A 25,625-nucleotide genomic window follows, 5' to 3' on the forward strand; every position below is an offset into this window, starting at 1 on the left:
TAATTAGATATTTCAGGTGAAATACTTGGTTTTCTGGACAGTTGGGTGAATGGTCTGTGGCTGCTTTTAGAGCTGTCTCTTAACACTTTGTTTTATGGGCTAAAAGACGTGCATGCTAGGTTAGCTGGTGGGTCTTGGTTGGACGTCAGTGTGAATGGTTGGTTGTCCCTGTGTGTTAGTAGTGACAGCTGGGACGGGCTCTACAGGACAAGCAGAATAATGGATGGATTATGACAGTATGTTCACTACACTAGTTGAGATTTGGAGGTGCTGGTATAGAGACATACAGGCTGGTAGTTTCCTCCATTTTCAATTTAAGCTAAGCTAACTGGATGCTAGCCAACAACAGCTAAGACTAGGACGTGTTTTTCCACAATGTCAAAATTTTAATGTCTTAGTTAATGTCTCCTGCGGAACAGTTTTTTTTTTTTTGTAAAACATCTGTGCACAAACACACTTGCAGCAAGATATGAAGGTCTGATCTTTAATCAAAACTTACACGCCCTCAGAAACTTCAGCATTAGCCCCCAGTGTTTAAACAGCCTAAAACAGGGGTCTTCAGCGTTTTTTAGGCCGAGGACCCCAAACTGATAAGAGGTTAAGTAGAAACCTCCTACCTACTATATTAAACTCGAACTAGTGCTATTTATAGATAAACATTATTTTCATTTTTTGCATTAAGTAATAAGCTTTTCAAATAACACAATTTCCAATACTGATTTTATTGTATTTCAAACAAGGTCAACAGTAGGGTGGCCGTGCAACATATTTGACTGGTATACACAACAGAGAAAAGAATTGACAGATTCAAGTTCTAATTTCATCTGGGGGACTGAATAGGCTCTCTTGGCCTTTTGCGTGTAATATGCAACCTTGTGATTGGCTCAGCGGCAATAGGGGCGGGTCCTATTGTGTACAGGAGGCTTAGGTGGACAGGTCTAGTGTGGTGTACTGTATGGGATGCAAATGAGTGAAGTGCTGACTGAAAGATAACGTCCTCTGCCTCCGTTTATCCCTTTACTAAAATATGTTGGATTCATGGTTATGTGTATTTAAAGAAATTTAAATTTGTGGGGGAAAATTGTGGGCGAATATATATATATAAAATTACCTAAGATTTTGCGACCTCCCTGCAGTGTCTCTGTGGCAAGGAAGACCCGTAGGAAGGGGACACATGTTGGATAGTTTTTGGCATATTTTGCAATAACAACCATAATCCCCCTTAACCCTATGAAGGCCCTACTGTGTGTTAACAATACTCCTTCTGTCTAACATGTGACAGTGCCAGTTTGACTGTGGGGGATCTCGAATATTTTGTTGTGGCCGCAGCAAATTAAGATGCAGAGAAGCTGGAATCTCTCGACGGATCATTTATTTCCAGTACATCCGTAAAAGCACACTAGTACTGACAGTGAACCACTGAGAACATCCTGTTTCAACAGACGCATTTGAAGGTATGTTCCAGGTGATTATAGGCTTAATACCACAACATGAAGCTGGCACATCAGTAGTTTTTTTTTTTTTTTCTTGCCAGGTGGCATTGTGCAACTGGGACGGCACTAGATGAGACAAAAGCCTAGTGTTGTGTTGGTCCAGAAGGCTAATCATGTAAAGCTGGAACAATCTGTGCAGTAGTAGACGTTTTCATTGTGGTTATAAGAGGCAATCTGTTCCCTCTGTACCTTTGTTTCAAACAAATTCATTTAAAGATGGGGTTCAGGGATTAAAATCTGTGTTTGTGTATTGTACTGTAGTGTATCTGAACCATGAGGAGGGGCACCTCAAGCCCTTAAACTCATTTTCCTAGTGTGCGGCCTGTGCGTTGGACTATACTTGAATTATGCTTTATTTCAAAAGAAAACCCAATTTATTGTTATAAAAAAAACTCTTCTTCCAACAATATATCCAATTATAACCGCAACAACAACATAACTAGAGGGGTCATAACAAGATCCACATAATCACATCATACTTGAGTGTTTAGCCATGACACTCACCCATGTTTTAGTTTCAAACAGACGATGGCGTCTCAAATGAGGACCATTAGAGCAAGAGGAAGAACCCAGAGCTCAACTTAAGCTAAGGACCGGAAAACATCAGAAACTAGTGCAATCTGACAATCATTACAAAGAATAAATCATTTCCATCAGATTTCACAAAATAAACTGACATTACCATTCACTAAATGAGACCTGTGTAGAGTGTACAGTACAATCAGAATCAATGGTAAGGCGTCTTTTTTTGAAAGGACAACGCAGCGAACAAACCACTTGACTGTCACTGAAAGCATCATACAGAGGTCTGTACCTAATAGAAACAGATTTTACGGATTTTTCACCCGTTCTTGATAAATATCGACTTGGATCTACAAAAGTACACAGAATAAAACAATGGAGTCCGTACTGATAAAACCTGAATAAAAAAAGTGGCACAAATATTCTTAAGACTGCAAGTACTCTGTTTCAAGTCATGATGATGCTGCATGTGTTTTCAGACGGGAAGGTTGCTGTTTATAGCTGCCGTGTATACTTTAAAGGCAAAAAACACTGTCTATGGACTTCCTACGGTCTTCTCTGTAAATAATATACATTACCTAAACCTCACACTTTGATTATAGGGACTGTAACACAACAACGTGGTTCATCGCTAAGAAGTGCACAAAGGACTTCACCACTACATGATATATGGCCGTGGCTGCACTAGAGCAAGGTTAGCATTACACAGGGAGATCTGTATTCAGTGATTTTCTTCTTTTCGTTTGCTCAAATCGGCATCGCCGGCACTAGCAGAGCGAGAAGCGGCGAGAGTTAATGTTCATCTTGGTGACGCCGATGAGCCTCAGCGGGGCCGACAGGCCGAGGCCCGGGGTGACGGGGCACTCGCACAGCAGGTCCGACAGCTCGTCCCGCTCCTCGAGGCCGAAGGTGGCGTCGTTGAGCATTCGGCGGTGCAGGTGGCACGTCTGCTCGATCTTCAGCTTGTTGATGTCGCTCCGGAGCCGCATGAGCTGCCTCGCCAGCTGCTGGTCCTGGAGGCGCATCTCCGTCTGCGAAAGAGGAGACGGGGAAAAAAAAAAACGACAGGGTAGAAAGGCAGGAAACTGGCGAAACGCGGTCTTTACGTTGAGCTGAGCAGAGAGTCTGCATTCTCTAGCTTTTTTTATCCCACATAGGACAGCGGGATTTCCTGGAACATTAAACTAAACACCCCAAAAGAAAACTCCCAGGGGGACAGCCACAAACTATTTTCTCAGCATTGTCTCTGATTTTTGGTCTGCTGTCTTTGTGTAAATGTTTGCGGCCACCTGCTGTGCGAGTCTGCAACCTTCGGTGCCTCTTTGTGCGCTGGGCCCGGGCTCATAAACCCTACGGCTGAATGCGCAGAGTAACTGAGCTGAGTGGAAATTATTAGACTTTCAGAAACCGTGCGCAACAAACGTCAGATTCTGTTTGCCGAGTCACAATCAACATCGCTCACTAATGTGAACGGGGCTCCTCTGGCTGCTGAATGAACACTGTGTGCTTTGTTCAATTGTAATAAGCTAAGTAGCATGAAGTGTTTGAATCGCACACAATGCTTCCCGCAGCCAAGACTAATTTGTTTGAAAACGAATGAGAGATTTGTGTAATATAAAGAACCTGAGGCTCACCAGCTCTCTTCTGAGCCAAGCGAGAGCTTCGTCGATGTTTTTGAATCCCTTCAGTACACCCGATGACAGCTTGCACTGGATCACATCCGAGTTTGCTACGGCCTTTCTGGGCGTGACCGGTTTCCTTTCGGGCTCCGTCTGGATCGGATCTTTCCCGGCTCCCGGCTCTCCAAAGTGTTCTGCCTCTAGCCGGGCTTTCCACTCATGGTAAGAAGGCCTCCTGGTTTCCAGTCTTAGCTTCTCCGCCAAGGCCTTCAAGGTGGTCAGATGGTCGTCTGCAGACACTTCTACACCTTCCCCACACTCTGCTTCACTCGCCCTGTCCACCACGATCTGTGGAGGTGGGTGCGCGTCCATCATTAATCTTCTGAGTAGAAAATGTAAAGGTGGATGGTCTTCATTGGCGGCCTTCCAGCATCCACTTTCCTCTTGCTGCTCTGTCTGTCTTCAAAGATTTATTTTATGGATCATTGCCAGCTGATCTTCAGACCTGTACAGGAGAACAGACACGGGTTACGAGTTTGGCAGCGATCTTCAAACCTGAGTTTTGACATCATTAGATTATATCCCAAAAAAAACTCAAAATGTATAAAACATGTCCTTATTTCTGGCTTCTGTTAAACTTTTGCCCTCTGCACCGATCGGGCATAACATTATGACTGCCTTCCTAATATTGTGTCGATCTCCAAAAGTTCTGACTCATCAGAGAATGGACACAGGTCTCCTGAAGGCGTCCTGTGGTGTCTGGAAACACAATGTGTTGTTAGTGGGGGTCTTTGGGTCCTATGGGTTGAGGGGAGGGGCCTCTGTGGATCCTCCCACAGATACTTGATCAATTTGGGATCTAGTGAATTTGAAGGTCAGGTCAACACCTTGTGCTTTTCTTCATGTTTCTCTGAGTTGTTTTGTGTGTTTGTGTGTGTGTGTGTGTGTGTGTGTGTGTGTGTGTGTGTGTGTGTGTGTGTGTGTGTGTCTCAGGCTGCATCCAGCTGGGGATGGCTGCTTCCATCAGGGAGTGTCATTGCTATGGAGTGGGGGTGTGTGGTCTGGTACTTGAATTGTCACAAGATGGTCAATGTTACTTACATCTCCTGTCAGTGGTTTTAATGTTGTGGCTGATCGGTGCGTGACATATTAAAGGATCAGCACACCAAGGGAGGACACCTCCAGGACTTTCATGTGAAGGAAACAAACTGTTGCCATGGCAACAGCACAGACGCCGCAAATGAATCAGCAATTTTCCACCTCACATCCACGGGGCTTATTACCGTAACTTACCTGCAGTGTCAGACCAAAACTAGGAAATAAGGGACAGTGACTGGGAGACTCTTACAGTTTGATCCCAAGCACCAATTAACAACTAAGAGCCTAATGTGTTGGAAATGTGTTTACAGTGACATGTGACATGTTTAGCAGGTATTTACCATATTAGTTTAGCTTTTTAGCATGCTAAAACTTACTCATTTGCACTAAACTAAATTACAATATTAGCGACGTGTGAGACAGAAGGGAATATCATTAGCTCTGAGCAGAGTCTTTAGACTCAGACAGCAATGCTGCATAAATTAAAATATTTAACCGATCCGGCACATTTCATGATAATCCATCAAATAGTTAGCAGGATATTTAGCTTAACCCACAAACGCCACTGTCACTGTCGAGTAAGAAGTGATACACAGGGGACAAGGAGACTAGTTTGGACATATCCTCTTCAAAGCTGTCAATGTCTGCACCTTTTTACCGCTAATCCATCTGAGATATCTCACAGGGTGAGAGAGAATTTTAATCTGCAGGTGGCACAACAAGAAAAGTCGACAAAGTCACTAGGACTCATCCTCTGGCGATCACGATCAGTGAAGAGATATTTGGAGCAAAGTTGTAGACAGGCCAATACTTTTTCTCACCCATGCAAAATGCCACCACTTGGATTCAACAAACACAAGCATTTAGAGAAAAACCCATACTTAGGAAATAAAGTCAAAAGCTAGATGGTTAAAACACACACACTGGTAAAAAAAAGGGCAGCAGAAGCTGACTTTCTGCTCAGGGTCTTCTTACAAGGTCTTTAAGCACTCAGTAAGTGGTTAGCACTCAGTTATTCCATAATGGGCACAGCAGCCCAGCAGTGAAGGCACTGCCCTTGTATCTAATGATAGGGTTTGGCCGCTCTGCAAAACGGACCTCTGACTGTGCGGAGTGGCTGACTTATGAATGCCCGGGAATAGATCTTGTCTTTATTCTCTGCAGGAATCAATGTCTCTCTGGAGGCCGCGCTGTTACAGGAGAGCCTTAAAGCAGGATGCATTTCAAAGAATTTGTAAAGAGCGTGTGAGGAAGTGATTCAGACCGACTGTGAATAAGGAGTGCAAGTCTGGAGGTTTTAAGGGATGCGGAAAAGTGCGTGCGCGCACGTTTTTTTTCATTATGAAGCAGTGAAAGGTTTTTAATCGAAGCGGCGCGAAGCCCCAACCGTCATCTTAATGGCTGTTGAACGCAAACACTTTAGAATAGAGGAGCAGGAACTTTGCCTCTTAAGGAAGCCTCCTGAATATATGCAGCCTGCATGTAAAAGCTCTATTAAATCTTAAGGGAAGAACACCATCTGTCCCCATCAACCAACTGACTTTACAATCACCAATCACATTCCTCTGGTCTCAAACTCCACTTGCCGCGCCAATGAAAATTTCTTTTGTGGTGTCGGACTCTGGGACGCCAAAACCTCATCTGGCTGAACAGCTCGTTGGACGTCTGGCTCTCCTGTCTGGAAGATGCATGTCATGTCTACATAACAAACAACGGCGCGGAGTAGCTACAGGCTTTCATGTAAGATCCTGTAATCTATAGCATAACCTGCCCCCCCTCGAGTCATTTCCTTTCAGAGGTTTTGAGTTCCAGAGCCATTATAGAAAATGTCGAGTCTCATGTGAACACAAAAGCTGTTCACGAACACCCGGTCATTACAGGTTATTGGACTCTCTGGTTGCGGCAACAGAAGCTTAATAACACGGTTACCAATCATAAATAAATAGATATTTCAAAAAAGTTTTTATTTTTATCTTTTTACTCCAAAGTGCGTCACATTAGGTTTTAGTGGTATCGAATAGGTTGTAATTTTCGAAATAAAGGCACAGTGGTTTAACCAGGTTAGGACTTTCCTTTTTATCCCCTGTAATTACACCCCCTCTTCAATATTCCACAAGGGATATATTAAAAAGGATTATCTTATCTAAATATTATGTCTACATTGTTATATGGGGTATGCACATGGCACTTAACTATCAGGTCACCATATGCAAGACAAAAAAAGATCCTGTCATAACATAATTATGTGGAGACAGTAAGCAGCACTGAACTCTGTCATTACATTAATGCTTTATTTTCTTTTGTAGCTATTCATAACATGACCTTAATGAATTCAACTCATTTACTTTATTTGTTCTCAGGGGGCAATTTAAAAGGAGATAAAGTAGCTACAAAAAAAAAAAAATAAAAATAGACACAAAAACAGCATACACAGTATAACATTCCCAGATAATTTCATGCAGTCGTGCATTTTGTAAAACGTTTTGAAATTTAAAGACAACTCTTAAAATTGTTATATTGGTATAGGTTTGTGTTCAAGTTGATAATTCCAGACAACTTTTTCTCTTTATTTTTTTTATTTAAATTTTTAACATTTAGATGATGAATCATCCCACTAAGTGTTTTTTCATGCAGTTAAAAAAAAAAATGTAAATAAATAAAAGTCAGATCAACACTCCCGATAACGCACGACGCGCGCGGATAAACCGAGTGAATTATATTGTGAGCACGTTCCTCCTGCGCGCTGCGAAGTGACGCACCAGCGGCATCACCTGAACACGAAGCTCGTTTACCTTCCAACAGTCTCCCAGCCCCGGTCCGACCAGTCATCCTGAACCCTTGTAGCCACACGAGGTGAGGAGAGTCGCCACCGGCCGCCGTCTCCCTCTCTGACATTATCCCCCTCTCTCTGCTCTGCGGTCCACTTGTTTTTGAGCACAGAGCTACCGGAGAGAGGGACGGGGAGGGGCGGGGAAAGCGGGGAGGTTGCGTCAGGTTGTGGTTGCTTGGAGACGTCCCAGGAATCCCGAGCAGACTTCCCGCCGCATGAATATGGCAACAGCGTCACTGTGGTACAAACATTTATTTTCATTCAACAAAAATACGACAGACACACTTTTTTTTCTTTTTTTCCTTAACAATTTAAAGACACACACAGAGTACAAAATGTGAAAAATTCATGACACGAATGCTATATCACAAATCTATTCAAAATAGTTTGCTAAGTATAAATAGAAAAAGCATCTTCACAAAAAAAACATAAATATCTAATATAAATTTTACAGTTTACTGATGAAGAGTGTTGTAATAGTGTGGCGATTTTTCATAATGCAACAAACACATAAAATAAAAATATGCAGCCTGCAGATTCTCCTACAACCTTTGCTTTAGTGCTGATTGTCTTTAAGCTGGTAGTGCTACCTTCACTTGAGGTATATTAGTGCATGAGACAAGTGAGCTGGTGTTCAGGGAGGTTTTTCTATTTCTATAAACTTCTATAAACTGTAGGGCATCAACATTTCTCTTCTGCAGAAGAAAAAAAAATGATATATGACATTTTAATATAATCCACCGGATATTCCATGAGTACTCAAAGTTTGCAAAGTGTGATTGTCATCTTCAGTAAGATGCATGGCATGAACTCTATACTACTAAAAAGAGCAATATACGACAACTTTTTCTTGATAAAAGAAGGATCACACAACAAGCGCCGTCCATGCAAAACCTGGCAAAGCTTTACGTGAAATGCAGCGTGACTGGCGCAGAAACCGGCTGTATTCCTTGTGTTTTGTATGTATTTGGTCTGTGCTTTACAAGAAAAACAGGAAATGAGATGAAGGATTACACCGTTCATGCTGTCTACCAGTACTTTATATATGTCCCAGAGATTTCAAATTTGGGATATTTGTTATTTGGGATTCTATAGCGTTCGCTCAGTTTTTGTTTCACTACCTCCAGTCTAAACTCCAGTGCTATAAAGTGAGTTCCTCTATGTCATCATCAAATGAGGCGATGGCACGGTAGGCAGGTCGGCTGTCCGCAACATGTATGGTGTTGATGGAGGATGCGGGAGGAGTGGAAGACCCCGAGCTGAAGCTGAGCAGTCCTTCCCTTCTTGAACGTACACCGTTTGTGGCTGGAGGACTGTTGAGGACCTCCATTTTATTTGAGGGACTCTCACTGTCACCAGCAGGCGTAGCCTGGGCGCCAAACAGCTGCTGCATGAGGCTAGACTTCCTCTCCTTCCCGAATCCCTTTTCTGTCTCCGTGAGGTTGAAAATGCCTATTGCTTCTAATGCTGAGTCCCTGTCCTCCTTGGGCGGAGGTGGAGGGAAGCCAGGGGAAGCTCGGGAAGCTGAATGTCCAAACGAAGGCGCGTAGCCTCCGAATGCTAAGTCATCACTGGAGATTTGAGTGCGCAGTGCCCTCCTCCCTATTGCCCCGGTAACTGCTCCACCCTCTATGCCAGCTCTCCTCCTTCCACTTTCTCTGCTTCCTGCACGTAAGCCTCCCACTTCCTCCGAGTCTGTGAAAACAGGAGCGTTACGGTTCCTCTGCTCAGGAGGGCGAGGAGACGTATGGTCGGCGGTTCCCTTGCTGGCCTCAGACGGACTCGACTGAAACACGTAGCCCTGGCTTTGACCGTCTATTTCGCGCATCTTAGCCAGCAGCAGCTCTTTTTTACGCCGTGCTTCCTCCGCGGCCTGCTCGGTGGCCAGTGTTTCGTGGTTCCATTTTTCAACCTCATCCTGGACGTGACCATGCTTCCAGAAGTTCTTTCCCTCTTTCTGGTTTAACATGAAACTGGTTCCCTTTCTATCCTCTTCTTTTTCTTTCCCCAGAGCTGTGAACATAATGTGTGCCACATTTCAGTAAGTCTTGACAGTTCACAGACATTGTCATTTTTCTATACATATGTAAAGAGATATTACAAATATATACACTCATCACTTGTCTTTGGCTTGTCCTTACCGTCTCTTGGCGTCTTTGCCTTCTCTTCGAGTACATTCAGCTCTTGATTGAGTTGCTCTTTCTCCTCTTTCTCCTGGATCTTCCCCTTCACCAACTCCTTCTCCCTGACTTTTTCTTTGTCTCTCCTTTTTTCTTCTTCCTGGCTTTGAGGACTGTCTTCTGTCTCCACCTGTCTGTGAACTCTGTCCAGCTGCTGTTGACATGAGTTAATTGCGGGAAAGAAGTGTAAGAGGTGAATGACACCAAAGACGAGCGGCAGAAGAAGTTGCGGATGCTTTACCTTAAGTGTTAGGTAGTCATCAGGTGCCTGTTCACTGTACTCATTGGATTCAGTGAGGGCGGGGGGCGGTGAGGGGAAATCCAGACTTAACATCCTGTCTTCAGTCTGTACTGCCTTGGTGCTGCTCCTACTGGGGACTACATGTAAGAATACATTAGAGTGATCATTTTTATGAACATCTGCGTCTGTAATTTTTGTTCTGGTAGTCAGACAGCAGAGTATATTATCATTAGTAGGCTTTTAAAAGCAACAGATAAGGAAGCTTTTACTGAAAAAAATAAAACTGATACAGAAAACAGGAAACCACAATTACATGTCCTATAATTACAGGAACAAATAGAAGCTAAATGGATTTGTGGAGAATATTCATAAACTCAATTGTACATGTACAAATAAGCTTTAACAGCCAACAGTTAAGGTCTTACCAATCCGCTTTGTGCCTTGTCCGCTTTGTGCACTGTCTGCATCTTTTCTCACAGAGGATTTCACCATGCGGTTAGCGTAAATGTTCTTAGTATCAAGCTCCCTCTCCTTCTCCTGATAAGAAATTGACAAAATGGAAATGAAAACAATGGCCAACATGCCCATTATGAGATTGGTTCCAGTTACTGTTACGTGTGTGTGTACAGACCTTAAGTTTATTAGTCAGTCGTTCCAGCTCCTCCTGCAGAGTCTTGATTTCCTCCTGGGCGGTGATGGTCTTCTTCTTCTCTGAAACCAGCTGCCTTTGGTAACTGCTGTTGGTCAGCTCCATGCTACGCTCAAGTTCCTTCAAACACACACATACACCGACTGTTCTTTTCTGCATTTTGTACAATGACAGTACGCTCTGTCTGCTTCATGACAACAAAAATAACAATAAATGCACCTTTATCTTCCGCTCTGCCTCTTGGGCCCGTGTCTTCTCCTCCTCTAGCCTGCGCGTTAGCTCATCTCTGGCTGCTAGCTCCCTCTGGTCGACCAGCTTCCTCAGCCGTGCAATGGTCCCCTGACTCCTTTGCAGCTGCTCCTCGCTGTCCTTCGACCGCCGCTCAGCTGCCCGTTCCCTCTCTTGCGTCCGCCTCAGTCGCTCACGCAACACATGGATATCGTTGGAGTGGCGTGACAGTAGCTGGGAAATCTCGCTCTCTGTGTCATCGTAGCGCTGCAGGGCTTTCTCTTGGCGCACTTGAAGCTGAAGCGAAGATGATTTTTTTAACATGCACGTGACAATGAAAAGGAAATTTGAGGTTAGGGTTTGTGATTCTTTACTTGGGTTGAAATATCAGCAATGCCCTATAACTCTGTTGTCTGACTTTCATGGTCTCAGAACCCAAACTGAAGAATCAGGAATACCTGTCTGAGAATTCGATTCTCCTTCTGCAGTTCATCAGTGCGCTGCTGCAGTTCAGCAAGAGCATTACGCAGTTCATTGATCTTCAGGAGGCGGGCTGAAAGCATCCGCTTCGTCACCAGGTCCAGGTCTTTAGGTGGCGTGGATTCTTGGCTTTGTGAACGCACTCCCCTACGATGCTGCAGGGCCAGGAGTTGGCCACCTGGTCGCTGTGGGCGAGGCGCACCCCGACGCCCCACACCACCTACAAGGTAATGACATAAACATCACATAGATATGTTTAAAAGGTAATGACAGAACTTACTTTCACAGGCCGTTATTGAGGCTAAACAAAATCAACAGCCGCTGTGGCAGAACCTGTCCATAAAAATCTTTTTCTTCTGACAGGAATCCCCATGATAAAATCTGCCTCACACTGCCATCACCTGGACAGCAAAGGATGTGGCCATCAAACTTCATAACTCCGGCTGAGTGTTGGTTACTCTTAACACTCTTAACACTCAAGACATTTTTTAATTTATTTACAACCACTTCCTTCTGTACAAACTGGAGAATTGTACAATATTTGTTTTTTAAGCATCTTCCTTTTGTTTTAAAATATTTTTTTATATTGCTTGTTTTATTCTATCTGTATTTGTCTCTGTCACCTTGCAACTGTCACTTTAAGGCAGCAACAGCAACAAAACAATTTCCTTGAAGGATTAATAAAGTTTTCTGATTCTACTTTACATACCCATCTTGTAGAGAGGGCTGTTAGAAGTCCTCTTTGCCCGTACCCCTCTTTGTGTAGAAGGCGAAGGAGTCCGGGACTGGGAGTATGGCGAACTTGAGTGCTCTGAAGTGGACTCATTCTCATAATCATCAGAGTAAAAAGACCTGTTACTTTTTCTTTCCTCTCCGTCTGATATCTGGTCCCGGTCTGGATCCGAATGCCAGGTTCTGGTTTTTGATCTACTCTCCTCCTCACTGTGGATCTTGTCCCCGAATTTCTTTTTGTGTTTCTGCACGGATGACGCCCGAGAATCTTTCCTTGTACTCTGCAGTGACTGGCGACTTAGATCCCGGTTGTCTTGATATGGGTCAGTCAAGTTTTCAGATTCCATGTTATTACTTTAAAGGTGTGGGCTGCCGATCTGAAAAAATACAGAGTTTGACTTACTGCACAGAATGCACTTCACCTGCAGACTCGGTAAAATCGACTGATCTCTACATTTTTTATGGGGATACCAAGAAAACCAATTATAAGAAGCTAGGCCAACTGGTTTCTCTCAGGTTTTCCGTATTGTGTGTCTTGGTCACTAAGCGACAACACGCATGAGGTGGAATTTTCCACGAGACTGAATGAAGTATGATATCTCTATTACACACCACTGCTTCTACTAAACAAATACTGCACTGCCCCTGTCTGCTCTGGTGACTTACTGAAAAGACACTTCGGGTTGCAGTTACATCAAGTATGAGGTAAGGTGATCCATTTTAAGAAAAATAAGTATTGCAAATTTAATATATAAGGCATAAAGCGTATTCTTGCTACAGTATTGAGGACAGAAATCCTCCATCTGAGATCAAACAACCTTAATAAGTTGGAAGAATAGACACGTGATTCAAAAATAATGCCGTGAAGGGAGAAAGAACCTACAGGTCAAGATATCACCTGTTTCCTCATCAGTCCAGACAATAGCACAATCACTAGATTGCAGGTAACTATGACAACACCAGTAGCCAGAGCAACATCACTGTCAGTGGAAAAGAGCATCACTGTAGGTCCAGCAGGGCAGAGAGGTCCCATAACTGAGGACATACATGCTTTTAACATTGTTCAACAGGTTCGTTTACCTATATAACCTTTATATAATCACCTCTCATCCAAATAAATATAGTTATACTTTATTCTAATAAAAACGTTTGATAATATAAAAAATAAATCCTCCATGATTTTGTCCTCATTGTGATATAACAAACAACATGAAAAATTTACTTCATCTACTGTAACGCAACATCTTAAAATGGCTAAATAATATTAAGTAAAGGGGCGACTCACCGCTTATATCACATCCCTGTCGCTTCTGTCACCTTCATCCACACCGTGGAAAGTTGCCAGTATATCTAACAGTCTCCGTGTTCCTGAGAAAATCCCTTCGGTCGATCTCAAACACGGCAGTAAAAACAAATATATAGAAAAACATGTCTTACTGCTGCAGTAGTGGCCCGCTCCGTGTCAGGGGAACTGATTGGATTAAGGTAGGCCATCTGCTGTTGACATGTGCATTGTTGTTGTTAGACTGCAACAAAATGTAGCACTTGAAGCTGACAGTACAACTCCGTGGGCCCTTTCCTCGTACATGTAATATATACATATAAATATATATAATATTAAATTCACGAACACGAGAATAAACTATGAAAGAGGCAGTTCGGCAGTTGTTCAGTCTGGATCGGCTAATGTTAGCAGCATAGCTTCCGATGTTACCAAGCTAACATGAACTTAAGCTAACTTAGCTAACGTTAGACCCGTTTTTGGAAATACTGTCACGTCTGTTGTCTTAAAACTCGCTGTCGTGTAACTATCCACGGCAAAATAGAACAGCGCAAGCAGAATGTAGTGCTGCTGGTCAGAGTCTTCCTGGTACCGTTTCCTTGTGGTTTGCTTCGCTGGAGCCGCTGGAGCCACTGACGCCGCACCATGGCAACCGCAGCAGCCCCTGCAGTACCTATCTGCTACCAGAGTGTCGCTGTCGTGCGTGTTACTTCCACATTTAATACGAATTATGAAGAAAATACTGTTTACTGTCTATGTAGAAATGAAAAACATACTATTCACAACATTTCTGGAATGCTACCAGCTCTGACAAATTTTATTACAGTCATACGTTTGGACACACTTTTTCATTGGATTGAATGACAAGGCGTGTATCCAAACTTTTGATGGCACAAACGATGGAAAGCGAGATAAAGATCAAGCTAAACAATAAATAAACACAACTATAATACTATGGTGCTTATTTTTTTTAGGATCATATCTGTGAGGGAAATATAATAATAATTCTTATTTTAATGGCAGCAAACACAAGGCAAAACACACTGTGTGGAAACAAAAAGGCACAACTGAGCCACGACCTTCACTAGAACAGCATACCATCTTAAAAAGAGAAACATTTTTAAATACCTTCAATTTGTATTAAGAGGGTACGAAAATGCACATTGGCCTGGTTGTAAATTCACAAGATTCTGTCAATCTCCTTCACAAATAACAGAATTGATCTCTACTCTTTAATTATTAAATATTTCACTGACACTGAAAGAACACTACTTATATCGAGAGGAGGACTTTAAGTCCGTTTTTCAAAACAGCCACCTGAAATTAGCAAGGGAGGATACGGTATCCCAAACAAATCAGAGGCAGGAAGTGCAATCCCTTTCAAAATAACCCATTGACACTAAAATATCGTAACGTGAAACGATATAGAAAGTTCCTCATATCAGTTTAATTATTTATAAAATGATTTGAAATGGTGTTTATACTTTGTTTAGACATGTGCCTATTGATTATTTAGACTTAGACTTACTTAGACAGACTTTAATGATTCACGAAGGAAATTATTTTGTCATCGTAGCTTCAACATAAAAGTAAGCACTCATAAAAAAACAGAAGAAAGATAAATTAAAATAAGTATTAGTTTTTATATTTTTTCTCCCCACTATTTTACAAATTTAAAAATTGAATTGCAATTCTAATTGCAAGCGTCGTGGCGTTTGACTGTATGGTTGTTTTATTTTTCAAGTCATAGCGGAAGTTCGGTGTGTCGCGTGGAGTTTGTTGCGTCTGTTCAGTTGAGTCTCTGAGCGCCACGGCCGGCAGCTGCCTTATTATCATGGCTCACTTTAGATACTGGAAACGCGTGCGTCCTCTCATATGAAGCCAAGCGCCTGATTTAATCCGTTCTTTACTTAAAAAAAAAAAAAAAAAAAAAAAGAAAGAAATTATTATTATAATAACGCGGCTCGCCGCTAGCAGACAGAAACTGTTTGCCGACCGACTGTCATTAATTTGGGATTAAAATGGTCATCAAGGTTTACATCGCATCCTCCACTGGGTCTCTCGCGGTAAGTGCTTGCAAATGTGTCGTATAACTTGTTGATAGGTTATCTACAAAAAAGAATGCAGGCAGAAATGCAAAAAAAAAAAAAAAAATGTTAATCTTTATGGGCTTATCAGCTGAATGCAATTATGTAATCGTACTAAACCTCATCACAAGCAGTGAAATAAACAGGCACCTCTCAAACAGATTATCTATCTATCTATCTATCTATCTATCTATCTATCTATCTATCTATCTATCTATCTATCTATCTACTCCCTCAAGAAAGTGAAAGGGTGGATAAAATAACACCTTACTCTGTATTAACCCCTAACAAACCCAGTAAAAAAGATGTCAGATGTTATGAGTGTGTATATATATACAGAGAGAGCAAGAGGACTTCATACTCCACATTTCAGAGTGAGGTTTCAAGTTCCCATTCCAGGCTTTTAGTTTTACTTTGCACAATTCATCTTGCCTTTTATGATCCGTGTGACCTTTTTGTCCAGTATACTAAATATTGATCCATCCCCTGGCCGCAGGAACAACGTTTCCCCAGCCAGGAGATTGTTCCTACAAAGGAACAGCAGTTATTCAACAGTTAGTCTATTTCATTAGAAGCCACATCTGCCATTGGTTTTGGTTAGTGCTGAAGTTAATAACTTCTTGAGTTTTCTTTTTTTTTTCACGTGCACATAAATAAATTAAAGATATCAGTCAGTACTATAATGGAGAATGTAAAGGGTACCATCAAAGCCTTGATGAGCCTTTTGGCCACAACAGGCACATGCCTCAGAGAGGAAAAACAAACCCAGCTGATAGAGTGAGTGTGAGCAGAAAAATCCTCAAACAACACTCCTCCACGAATGCTTATAGAATTAGGTAATGGCACAAATGAGTAATATATTTATTTTATCAGGGCAGCATAATCTTTGAGCGTTTACAGAGGAGTTATTTTTAACCATGACACATACATTCAAGAGGCACACACAAGTACAGTTCATGCTTGGATTGGTTCGCCATTTGGGTCAGTTAGCGTAGAGCTCATGTGAGTGTAATTCACTCTGAAGGCTTTTGAATTCAGTTACAAGTGATAGAACGAAGAAGAAAAGTGAGACTGGATGCTGCAGCTGATTTATTATTATTTTGGGGGTGGGGGGGGCAAGATGTGTCAAAGTAGGGCGAGATGGAAGAAGACGGCGGGAGGGAGTGAAGATGGGATCTGGAAAAGAACAAAAACAAATGCAGTTACACGTGAGCAGAAAAAGAACGAGAGTTATCAAAAAACGACAGCGTGCCCCTGTGAAAAATGAGCAGTTTAACCTCGGTAGATTAGTGGGGCGGAAGTTACCAGCACAGAATGGATGAGATGTAAATTAGGTTACGACCCACTCTTCAGTAAATCTCATCAGACGTACTGCACACTGGGCAATATGTGCTCAAAACGTAGGTTTTAATGAATGGAAAAATGTTTTTGGGGAGGTCATGTGAGGGGGGAAAACACATATTAGATTGTGTATTCCTCTGTCTCTCTGTTTGTACCTAAAGGATTACTTCTCTTTTAAACTTGAGCTAATCCCCCCTCCCACATATACTGTAATATTGGTGTTTACATGCCATAATTCCTGCATGCACACACGCATACACATAAAATCTGAGCTCATCCAGCCCCCTGACATACACTTTCTCACACAGGGGGCACCTCGTTCATTATTTAGAGGCACGCTGCCTGCCTTTCACCTCAGAGGGCGACCGTATCATCTGTACTGTTCAACAGCACCATGACATCCAAGTGTGCGCCGCTCAACAGTGTTTTTAAATGGAGGATTAACCTCCATCCAGAGTAAAACAGCTTGTTTGTCTCTTTAAAAACAGTAGTTTTCCTGCATGTGGGCTTCAGCAGCCCAGATTAAGCTGTTTTTATGGACACACACGGAGAAGCTTGCAGTCTTGTTTGGGTCTATAGCTCTCTGGAACAATTGCTTACTGTCTTTAAGCTGCAACAATAGCATCACTGTGGCTCATAGTGTCCTTTAAATCATATCCACACGCCTGTTCATTCACACATAGGATAGATTTGCACAACTTTACTGCATCAAAGATGTAATCCCTAGGAAAAGATGTTGTTTTTGTGTGTGTGTTCCCATTGTGTCGCGTCCCCCCTCGCTTTTAATCATTCGCCCTTTTGTGATGTTAATGAGTGCTTAGTAGAATTTGTGTCACCATGGTAGATTACACAGACTAAAGATAAAAAGAAAGCAGACAAAACACGACAAATGAATGAACAAAGTGAATCCAGAACCACGTTTTTTAAATAATACAGGCTAAGATGGATGGATGAAAAATGGTTCAACAATCCCTTAAACTTGAGAAATCAACAAACGCCAAGAGTTGAAGGGTTAAGTGAGCCGCTTCGTGCATCTCTGCGTCTAATGTGTGTTTACGATCCAGTGTGGGAGTTTTCTAAAATTATGCTCGGATCTTTCTTTCCCACAAAAATTCACAAACACTGGCATGCAGCCTAGGTCGCACGCAGTGTCCCTGGGTGGATAGGTCTGCTCATCCGTCCTAGACCACAGCTGGAAAAATCTGCTCCATGGTCTCACGATAGCCGGCTAATAAATGAAGAATTGTTGATCAAGCCCTTTGAACAAATATGTCACAGCGTTGTGTTTGGAGTGCAGTCCAAAGGGCAGGATGTCATGTCTAATGGTAGATTAATGTCCTAATCTATCCCTTTAATTAACGGAATGATAACTAAAGTAAATGGTTGGTTAATTAATAAATGATTAGCCCTAACTGTAGCCTATATATAACCTCTCCTGTAATCTAACGAGAAATAAGATTGAAGGCATGCAGTAGAAAAGGATGTCGTCTTTCTAATTTCAAACCTAAGCCCTTCCACTAATCAATAATCCTTCTTAAATGTGCTTATCACACACAGTGGCAATGTGGATGTAGCGCGTACAGGGCACTCCACGCAGTATGTGTGGGAGAGAAAGCCCCTCTAGGTTTCTCTGATGAGTGTCAGTTTACCAGCTGTCATTGCAGAAGAGTATTAGAAACCCAACTGCTGGGCCAAGTTCACAGAGACAAACACACTACAGCGTCTGACTGCACTTTATATGCAATGTACCATAATTCACACTGGGTTAGATGCAGCATACATAAAATGGAACTGAATGAAATATTAGATTGTACCATGCTGTTAGCAAGGCGGCATGGTAGTAATGTTTCATTGTCACTCGTCTTTCTATGAATCATCTTAATTCATAGTTTCCCCCACTACTCTTTCTCCACCCTTCTTACTCCCATTTTTTCTTTTCTCTTTTTTAAAATCCATTTTACCGACCTTCCAGATAAAGAAGCATCAGCAGGCGGTGGTGGGCTTCCTGGAGGCCAATCGGATCAGCTTCCAGGAAGTAGACATAACCATGATGGAGGAGCAGAGGCTCTGGATGTACCGCAACATCCCCAGGGATAAGCAGCCGGAGAAGGGCAAGCCACTGCCTCCGCAGATCTTCAACGAGGATCGCTACTGTGGGGTACGACTGGCATCAGTTTGTAGTTTTTAGAATCACCGCCGCTCTGTTGAGTAGCTCTGCTGCACGTGCAGGCGTAGTAGCAAAAGAGATACAGAAGCAAAAGTGGCCGTGTTTTAGCAAATACGGATCTGGAGACACCAGTGACAAACATTTTCACCCACACTGTTACTACAGATCAGAAAGGTAGAAGTGGATAATTTGTAAATCAGCTAGTTGCAAGGTTTCCCCCAATTGCTCCATACTATTGCTCTGCTGACTAGCACAACCCCTAAGCTAACACTGTGTTGTTTTATATAGTGGGGATACATGTATAGGTATAATTGCTGCATCAAAAATACATTTTATGAAAATTAAGAATAAAGTGAGATTTTTTATGCAATAACATGATACATTTAGTATTCAATAATAAAAACTGAGGTTAGAGACCTGGAAAATACATTTAAATGTGACTAGGGCTGACATGAACTAAAATTAGTACAGTTTTTAACTTCCTGTGTTGGTGAATGAGTTGGACGAGCTAGAGCATCCCAGTTTATGTTGCCTGCGCTGCTCTGTAATCCTGTCGTAATCCAGTTTCACGGTTGGGGCGGATTATCTGCTCTGCCTATCGCCACTCTCACTGGCCAAGGTAATCCAGCATCGCACTGCAGTGTCATGGTCACGGAGTTAAATTACAAGCACCAAGGCGAGGCCCATTTGGCAGTGATGTTTACAACCACATGTCAAATTTGTAGAGATTATGTAAACCCTTACATCCTCATTTCTTTCCCTCCCCCAGGACTATGAGGACTTCTTCCAGTCAAAGGAGAACAACACCGTGTTTGCATTCCTTGGGCTCAGTTCCCAGCCCTCTGTGAAAGTAAGTGAACACGGAAACGCACTGCTGTCTGTGGTGTAGGGTAAATCAAACATCCAGTGCGGTTTGCAAACTTCCTCACGCCACCGTCTGCACACGCACAGCGCTCTGTCAGCAGCTCTAGTCTCTGCAAGCTGTCCGATACATGACGTATTGATATCCTTTATGCATGTTAGCTTTTTTTTTTTTTGAAAGAACATAGTTTAAAAACACCAAATCCCATTTATCTACATTCAGTGGCCTTTTCCCATCAGTCTATACAGCAAACACCAAGATATCAACTCTCTAAGGAAGATCACCTTCCCATTTCTGTGATGAGTTAAAGAGTTTTCGTGCTGATTTCAGATGAAAACGCTAACAACCGTCCACACATAAAGTAATTCGCTCCTCAACGATCACTTTGAGGCCGACAGTTGTTAGTGGATGTTTCAACCTCCAGTTGCCTTGGTAACCCACTTGTAAATTTCCAAAGTGAAGCAAGCAGATGCCTCTGGAAGTAAATAAAACACTCCAGGCCTCTTATCAACATGAGGAATTCCTTGCGGCAAACATTAAATCAAGTTTCGTTAAAGTTTCTATCCACCCACTTCTTACCGACAACAGCCTTTTTCTCACCTATAATTGCTTCAGCTTGCCAGATTGAATTTGCATTACATGGTCTCCTGTCACCACATCCCTGCTTCTCGTGTGTGCTCTCCTTAACCCCCATCAACATGTAAAATAATCCAAACGTTGCCCATCGCTTTGTAGCAATCGCTCCAGGCTCTGGTTGCTTAGGTAGCCATTTTATATATTTCCTGCCCCACTTTTTTTTTGAATGAAATAAGCAGAACATAAAAATATTGCTTTAGTTCACATGTAGGCTGAGCTCAGTTTTATAATTAAAGTCTGTAAGGTATAATTCACTATAGACCTTGCTCTCTATGCCAATACTGCTCTTTATTTCAGAGGAAAATATCACAAACCATCCAAGTTCAACTGATACTCTAGGCCCACTATCGGCGTGGTGAATTTCTTTACATACTTTGGTATTTACTGTAATGGTTTGAGAATCTCAGCCCTGAAAATACGCATTTGCCGTTAGATCATTCTGTGTCCATAGCTAACTAACCCACATTATGCTCTCTAGCTCATATGCAGCTGGACTAACATATATACACACACGTGAGAATGCAGAAGATTTCCAAAATGTGACGGCTAGGGGCTAAATGCAATTATGCAATTTGGATTGATTGGAGACTCAAGACCTTAGATGAAGAGCTGCTCTATTTTAACACATGTGAAGTGAGAGGAACAAAAGATGTACGTGGTGTTTCATGTGTCGGCCGCAATCAGAGCCTCTCAAAGCGGTGGTTAGTTAAACTGTAACTGCCCTTTATCATGAAATCTGTTGAATTTAATAACATTGCATTAAATTTGACAAGATGCAAAACACAGTCTTGATTTTGACAGAATACATATTTGCAGCAAGTATGTGGTGATTCATTTGTCAGATATCAAAAGGGCCTCTTTCCAAGCATCACTAAGGATTATTTATTGGATTTTCCCCTGGTCATATCCTTTTCTGTCCCTCCTCTGGATGTTCATTGGATAACTCACTTACAAGTGATTTGATTACACCAGCAGGATAATTTAGGATTGTTCAGTCTGGAAGCACTCCAGACTCTTCATGTTTAGCGGGGCCATCTGGCTGTCTATAATTTTTGGCAAACCAGATTAAGACAGAGCACACGTTGGATTTTATCTATCACAAATACGGTAAATAGACAAAGCTAACATTTGTTTATTTTGTTTTCCAGGATTCCGAGTCATAGATCCAGGTGCTGACACGTGTCATGCAGGAAACCTGGAAAACGCCAGCATTTTGCCAAACTGGTTTCTCCTGGTATGACCTCTCCTGACTTTAACACCTCCTTAAACAACATTCCACCATCAGCCAGTCTCCAAGAACTGTCTGACTCTCCAGAAGCCACAGAAGAGGAGGATTAGCTTTCCTTTTTACACTTATAAACACTGTGACAGCAAACGCTATTTGGAAACAAAGTAGCATAAACTCCACGCAGATTAGAAGGCCGCGTAGCAGCTCCGGCTTCGAATTGGTACCCTTGGTTGTATCCAGATGCAGTTGGTGGTGTGAGAATTGATCGAGTCCAGTGTACGTCGCACAAATGCACAGCTGAATGTGTGTGCCCGCCTTACTGTGCGCGTCCGTCTCAATCAGCAGCTGTTAATGAAGGCTGTGTGAAGGGGAGTGGACGAGCGCAGCTTGAAACGACACAAAGGCTTTGCCATTTTGCCTGACTGTGAGAGTGTTTGTGTGTGCATGTGTGGCAGATGAGACAAAATGCTTGGAATAGACTAGTCTGTCACCACCAATAAAACACACGTTGCTCGTTTATATTTCCACTGCCAAACTGGTTGGCTTAAAGCTTAAGTACAATGTCATTCAGTTTTTTTTTTTTTTATTATTATTATTTTCAGCACACGTGTCATGAATTTGGGCATTTGTGATGTAAAAAATAATCAAGCCAATGGGACACCAATCCATTTTTGTACAGTGATTTAGCAAAACATGCTGTGACCACCATCTTCAGCACATTTCCCCTCCTAGTAGAAGTAGCTTTGCAAAGTTTTAGCTAAACGTACGTCTCTCCATCCCAGAACCAAACAGATGAAGATCAGAGGGATTGTTGTCACCAGTCTTTTTATGTTTTGTTTTCTTCTGAAACGGTGGAAAAGGTCTGATTTTTTTCCCTTATTTGATATTTTTTACATCACAAAACTGCTGTTTCAGCAGGTGTGTGTCAGCTTTTCTAAGGCATTCAGTCCCACTCAGATTTTAGGACACATCATTAAAACAGAAGCAAATACAGCTTATGTATGGTCCATATTAATCAATGGATTAACGCATATTTGGTTTTAGTGAGTAGAGCAGTAGGGGATAATTTTGGAATGATTTGTGCAGTAATTTGGCACACGGTTCGTAGATTTAAATAACAATTGAATTCCACAGTACACGACCAGACTTGTCTTGTGTTTTCATGGGATTTGCTGGCATCACACGATCAGCAGATTTATCCTCTGATCGCGATCTGCTATAGACAAAGCTTGGTTACTGTTATCTGGGTCACATGAGCCAGAGGGGTATAATTCATATAATTACTCCATGTTTCATCTGGCAGAGAATCTGAAAGACAAAAGTATTACTCAGAGATAATAAAACAGCAGAGCTCCAAACCTCTGTGCTGGCAGCCTGTGTCTGTTCACTTCCCCAAACACTGAGCACTTTTTCTATATGACTCCCCTATTAAATTAACATGGATGGGTGCTTGGCTGAACCCTTAATATTTACACATGAAGCACACGCACACAAACTCACGCAGCCTTGCATCCTCCCCTAAATGTCGTGCCATTGTATGGAAGTAAATCTCATTTTCTCTGGTATAAAGGCAAGTTGGGTAATGTACTGCTGTCAGCGGTTGCTCTGTCAACATTCCCGTTTCTGCTGATTTGTTTCCTCAGTTTATTGTCAGATCATCAGAACGTTTGTTAACTGACAAAATGACTAAATGTGTAAATGTCACGCTTCTCTGTCTGTGGTTGGTTACGCTATTTCGTCTGAATTTAATGACACGTTACTGTATTGGTTATTTTGCACAACAAAGGAGATTATACTGTTTTCATTTCTCTTCCGTCTGTACGTATTTTATTTTATTTTTTTAAATGTGCATATTAGTCTCTGTGTACTCAAAGCCAAGTCAGGTGACATTTTGACAGTGTTGAAGAAAACAACAAGTTTCCAAAGACTGTTGCTCATGTGGTGTCATTCATATCTGGAACAACTCAGCGGAGGGACGTTATGTATCTGTCGTGAAGTCCATCCATATATTATCTATTACACAGAGAGACAAACACGTGCGCGTCCACCTACAGATAATTTAGGATTACCAGCTAACCTGTTAACGTGCATGTCTTTGAAATGTGGGAAGGAGCAAGAGGACCGGGAGCAAACCCACAGAAGACCATGAAAACTGCACACACCAAGGCCCCAGACAGTTCAAACTCACAACCTTCTTGCTTTGAGGTGACAACCAACACGAATGCAGTCAAACCAGGCAAACAGGATCCAGTGTCAATCAGGTTAATCAGGTTAATATGTTAATGTATTTATGTGACAACTGCAGTGGCAGCTAGTGGACAAACGAGGAATGATAGCACAGGGCTTCTTTGGCTCGGGCCACCCTGAAACCTAGGATCGCCAGGGGCATGGAGAAGAGGAGTTAAAAACACAAATTTGTGGAAGTCAAAGTGGTAATTTAATACTTTAAAAGCACTGAACTGTTTTGGGTCTGACAAGTTTTTCCAACCTGATACCAGAAAAATACCAGAAAAATTTGCTATCATTCAGAATGTGAAAGGATAATTTCAGATTCATGCCTTTTACTGTAAGTACAGTGTACGCTTCATATAAGGATAAATGTAGGGGTTTTCTTTTGTAACATTAGTTTTAAGATACAGAACTGGGATGAAATGATAGAGAATGTATACATTATACGACATGATGGAGAAGCTGACTATATTAATTAGTCACATTTTACAAAACTTCAATCTTCAATCAAATCAGTTTGATGGAATAAGACTCAGTACACCACTTGTATAAATGCCCTGCTTCAATGCCACAGAAAAGTAGTAAGTAAAATTTTGCTGCGGATATACACTGGTCAGCCACAACATTAAAACCGCTGACAGGAGAAGTAAATAACATTGACCGTCTTGTGGTGACACAACATTCTGCTGGGAAACATTTGGAGCTGGCATTCATTAGCGTGGATGTTACTTGGACATGTACCACCCACCTAGACGAGACCAGGCACCCCACTACGTTTACAGCCAGCGTCACCATAATTCCTTATGTGGCCCCCGGGTACCGTCGCTGATCTCACTGCAGCATTGGTAGCGTTTGGCTTTTCCTCATGAAACTATTCGTGTGCACACTCTCTCATGTGTTGGATCGTTTTGCTGTTTATAACACAATCACCCCGTTTGCCCCAGATAAGCTGTGATGTCATTTCCCATCAAAGAACCGGTCATATCTCAGAGCCTGTAATCATTTACCCAGGGATCGATATGGCCTTAACCTGCTGTACTTTTCCGACCTCGGTATTCTCCAGTTCAGGGGTGTCAAACTCATTTTGGTTCAGGGGCTACATTCAGCCCAGTTTGATCTCGAGCAGACCAGACCATAATAACCTATAAATAACAACAACTTCAAATTTCCCCTTTCTTTCAGTACAAAGAAGTGCAAGTACTTGAAAGAACAATTAATAACGAATCTGGAACTGAATACAGTGTTCCCTTATATTTGGTAATGGCGGTGTCAAGCATGGTCATTTTGATAGAAAAAGAGCACGTGCAATAAATCTTAATCACGATAAGCAGCATTCATTGTGTTCTGTTTGTTTGACGCCGCTGCTCTGTTTCAGTAGTCATCAAACAAGAGTACTGATTTTTGGAAGACTCTGGTCTCTGGGTTTCTAACCTTTGCAGCCGTGACGCTTTATTTTATTTATTTTTTTGGGGCGTAGTCTTGTGGGACAGAGAAAAACTCACAAAACACAACTTTACAAGGAAAACAAACAATAAGGCATTCTAAATAAAACCAGTTATGATCTTAAAACCAGATGCGGACACAGAGTTTTCCTCTATAACCTCTATGACCTGAAAACATATGATATGTGGATAACCAGGGGAGTGTGAGACCCTTCAAAGACTTGGGCATCTTGGACTTGTTGCCTGGTCCTCAGAACCTAAAACTCCAAAATTAAAGGC

At 42.1% G+C, this 25,625-nt stretch overlaps 3 protein-coding genes across 4 annotated transcripts; 1 reads left to right on the top strand and 2 right to left on the bottom strand.

The window, feature by feature from the left end:
- Nucleotides 1–1,540: 1,540 nt before the first annotated feature.
- On the bottom strand, nucleotides 1,541–7,687 carry fam167ab (family with sequence similarity 167 member Ab). The gene is made up of 3 exons (XM_047574355.1): nucleotides 7,525–7,687; nucleotides 3,650–4,139; nucleotides 1,541–3,046 (listed from the first exon to the last, which is right to left on the bottom strand). The coding sequence occupies exons 2-3, from the start codon at nucleotides 4,007–4,009 to the stop codon at nucleotides 2,783–2,785; spliced, it is 624 nt and encodes a 207-aa protein (XP_047430311.1). The 5' UTR covers nucleotides 4,010–4,139; nucleotides 7,525–7,687; the 3' UTR covers nucleotides 1,541–2,782.
- Nucleotides 7,688–7,799: 112 nt separating this feature from the next.
- On the bottom strand, nucleotides 7,800–13,985 carry lca5 (lebercilin LCA5). 2 transcript variants are annotated; one of them, XM_047574354.1, is made up of 9 exons: nucleotides 13,358–13,985; nucleotides 12,050–12,449; nucleotides 11,319–11,560; nucleotides 10,852–11,157; nucleotides 10,615–10,752; nucleotides 10,409–10,520; nucleotides 9,984–10,120; nucleotides 9,704–9,893; nucleotides 7,800–9,575 (listed from the first exon to the last, which is right to left on the bottom strand). In XM_047574354.1, the coding sequence occupies exons 2-9, from the start codon at nucleotides 12,417–12,419 to the stop codon at nucleotides 8,704–8,706; spliced, it is 2,367 nt and encodes a 788-aa protein (XP_047430310.1). In that variant the 5' UTR covers nucleotides 12,420–12,449; nucleotides 13,358–13,985; the 3' UTR covers nucleotides 7,800–8,703. The 2 variants fall into 2 exon arrangements, with proteins under 2 accessions (XP_047430310.1, XP_047430309.1); XM_047574353.1 differs by having other exon boundaries at nucleotides 9,704–9,896.
- A 1,137-nt stretch (nucleotides 13,986–15,122) lies between these two features.
- Nucleotides 15,123–23,488, top strand: sh3bgrl2 (SH3 domain binding glutamate-rich protein like 2). Its single transcript, XM_047573665.1, has 4 exons — nucleotides 15,123–15,420; nucleotides 18,755–18,940; nucleotides 19,719–19,799; nucleotides 21,596–23,488. Exons 1-4 carry the CDS (start codon nucleotides 15,376–15,378, stop codon nucleotides 21,608–21,610), a joined length of 327 nt encoding a protein of 108 aa, XP_047429621.1. The 5' UTR covers nucleotides 15,123–15,375; the 3' UTR covers nucleotides 21,611–23,488.
- The last annotated feature ends 2,137 nt before the right edge of the window (nucleotides 23,489–25,625 follow it).

The sequence above is a fragment of the Mugil cephalus genome, chromosome 21 (assembly GCF_022458985.1).
Source record: "Mugil cephalus isolate CIBA_MC_2020 chromosome 21, CIBA_Mcephalus_1.1, whole genome shotgun sequence".
Taxonomy (NCBI): domain Eukaryota; kingdom Metazoa; phylum Chordata; class Actinopteri; order Mugiliformes; family Mugilidae; genus Mugil; species Mugil cephalus.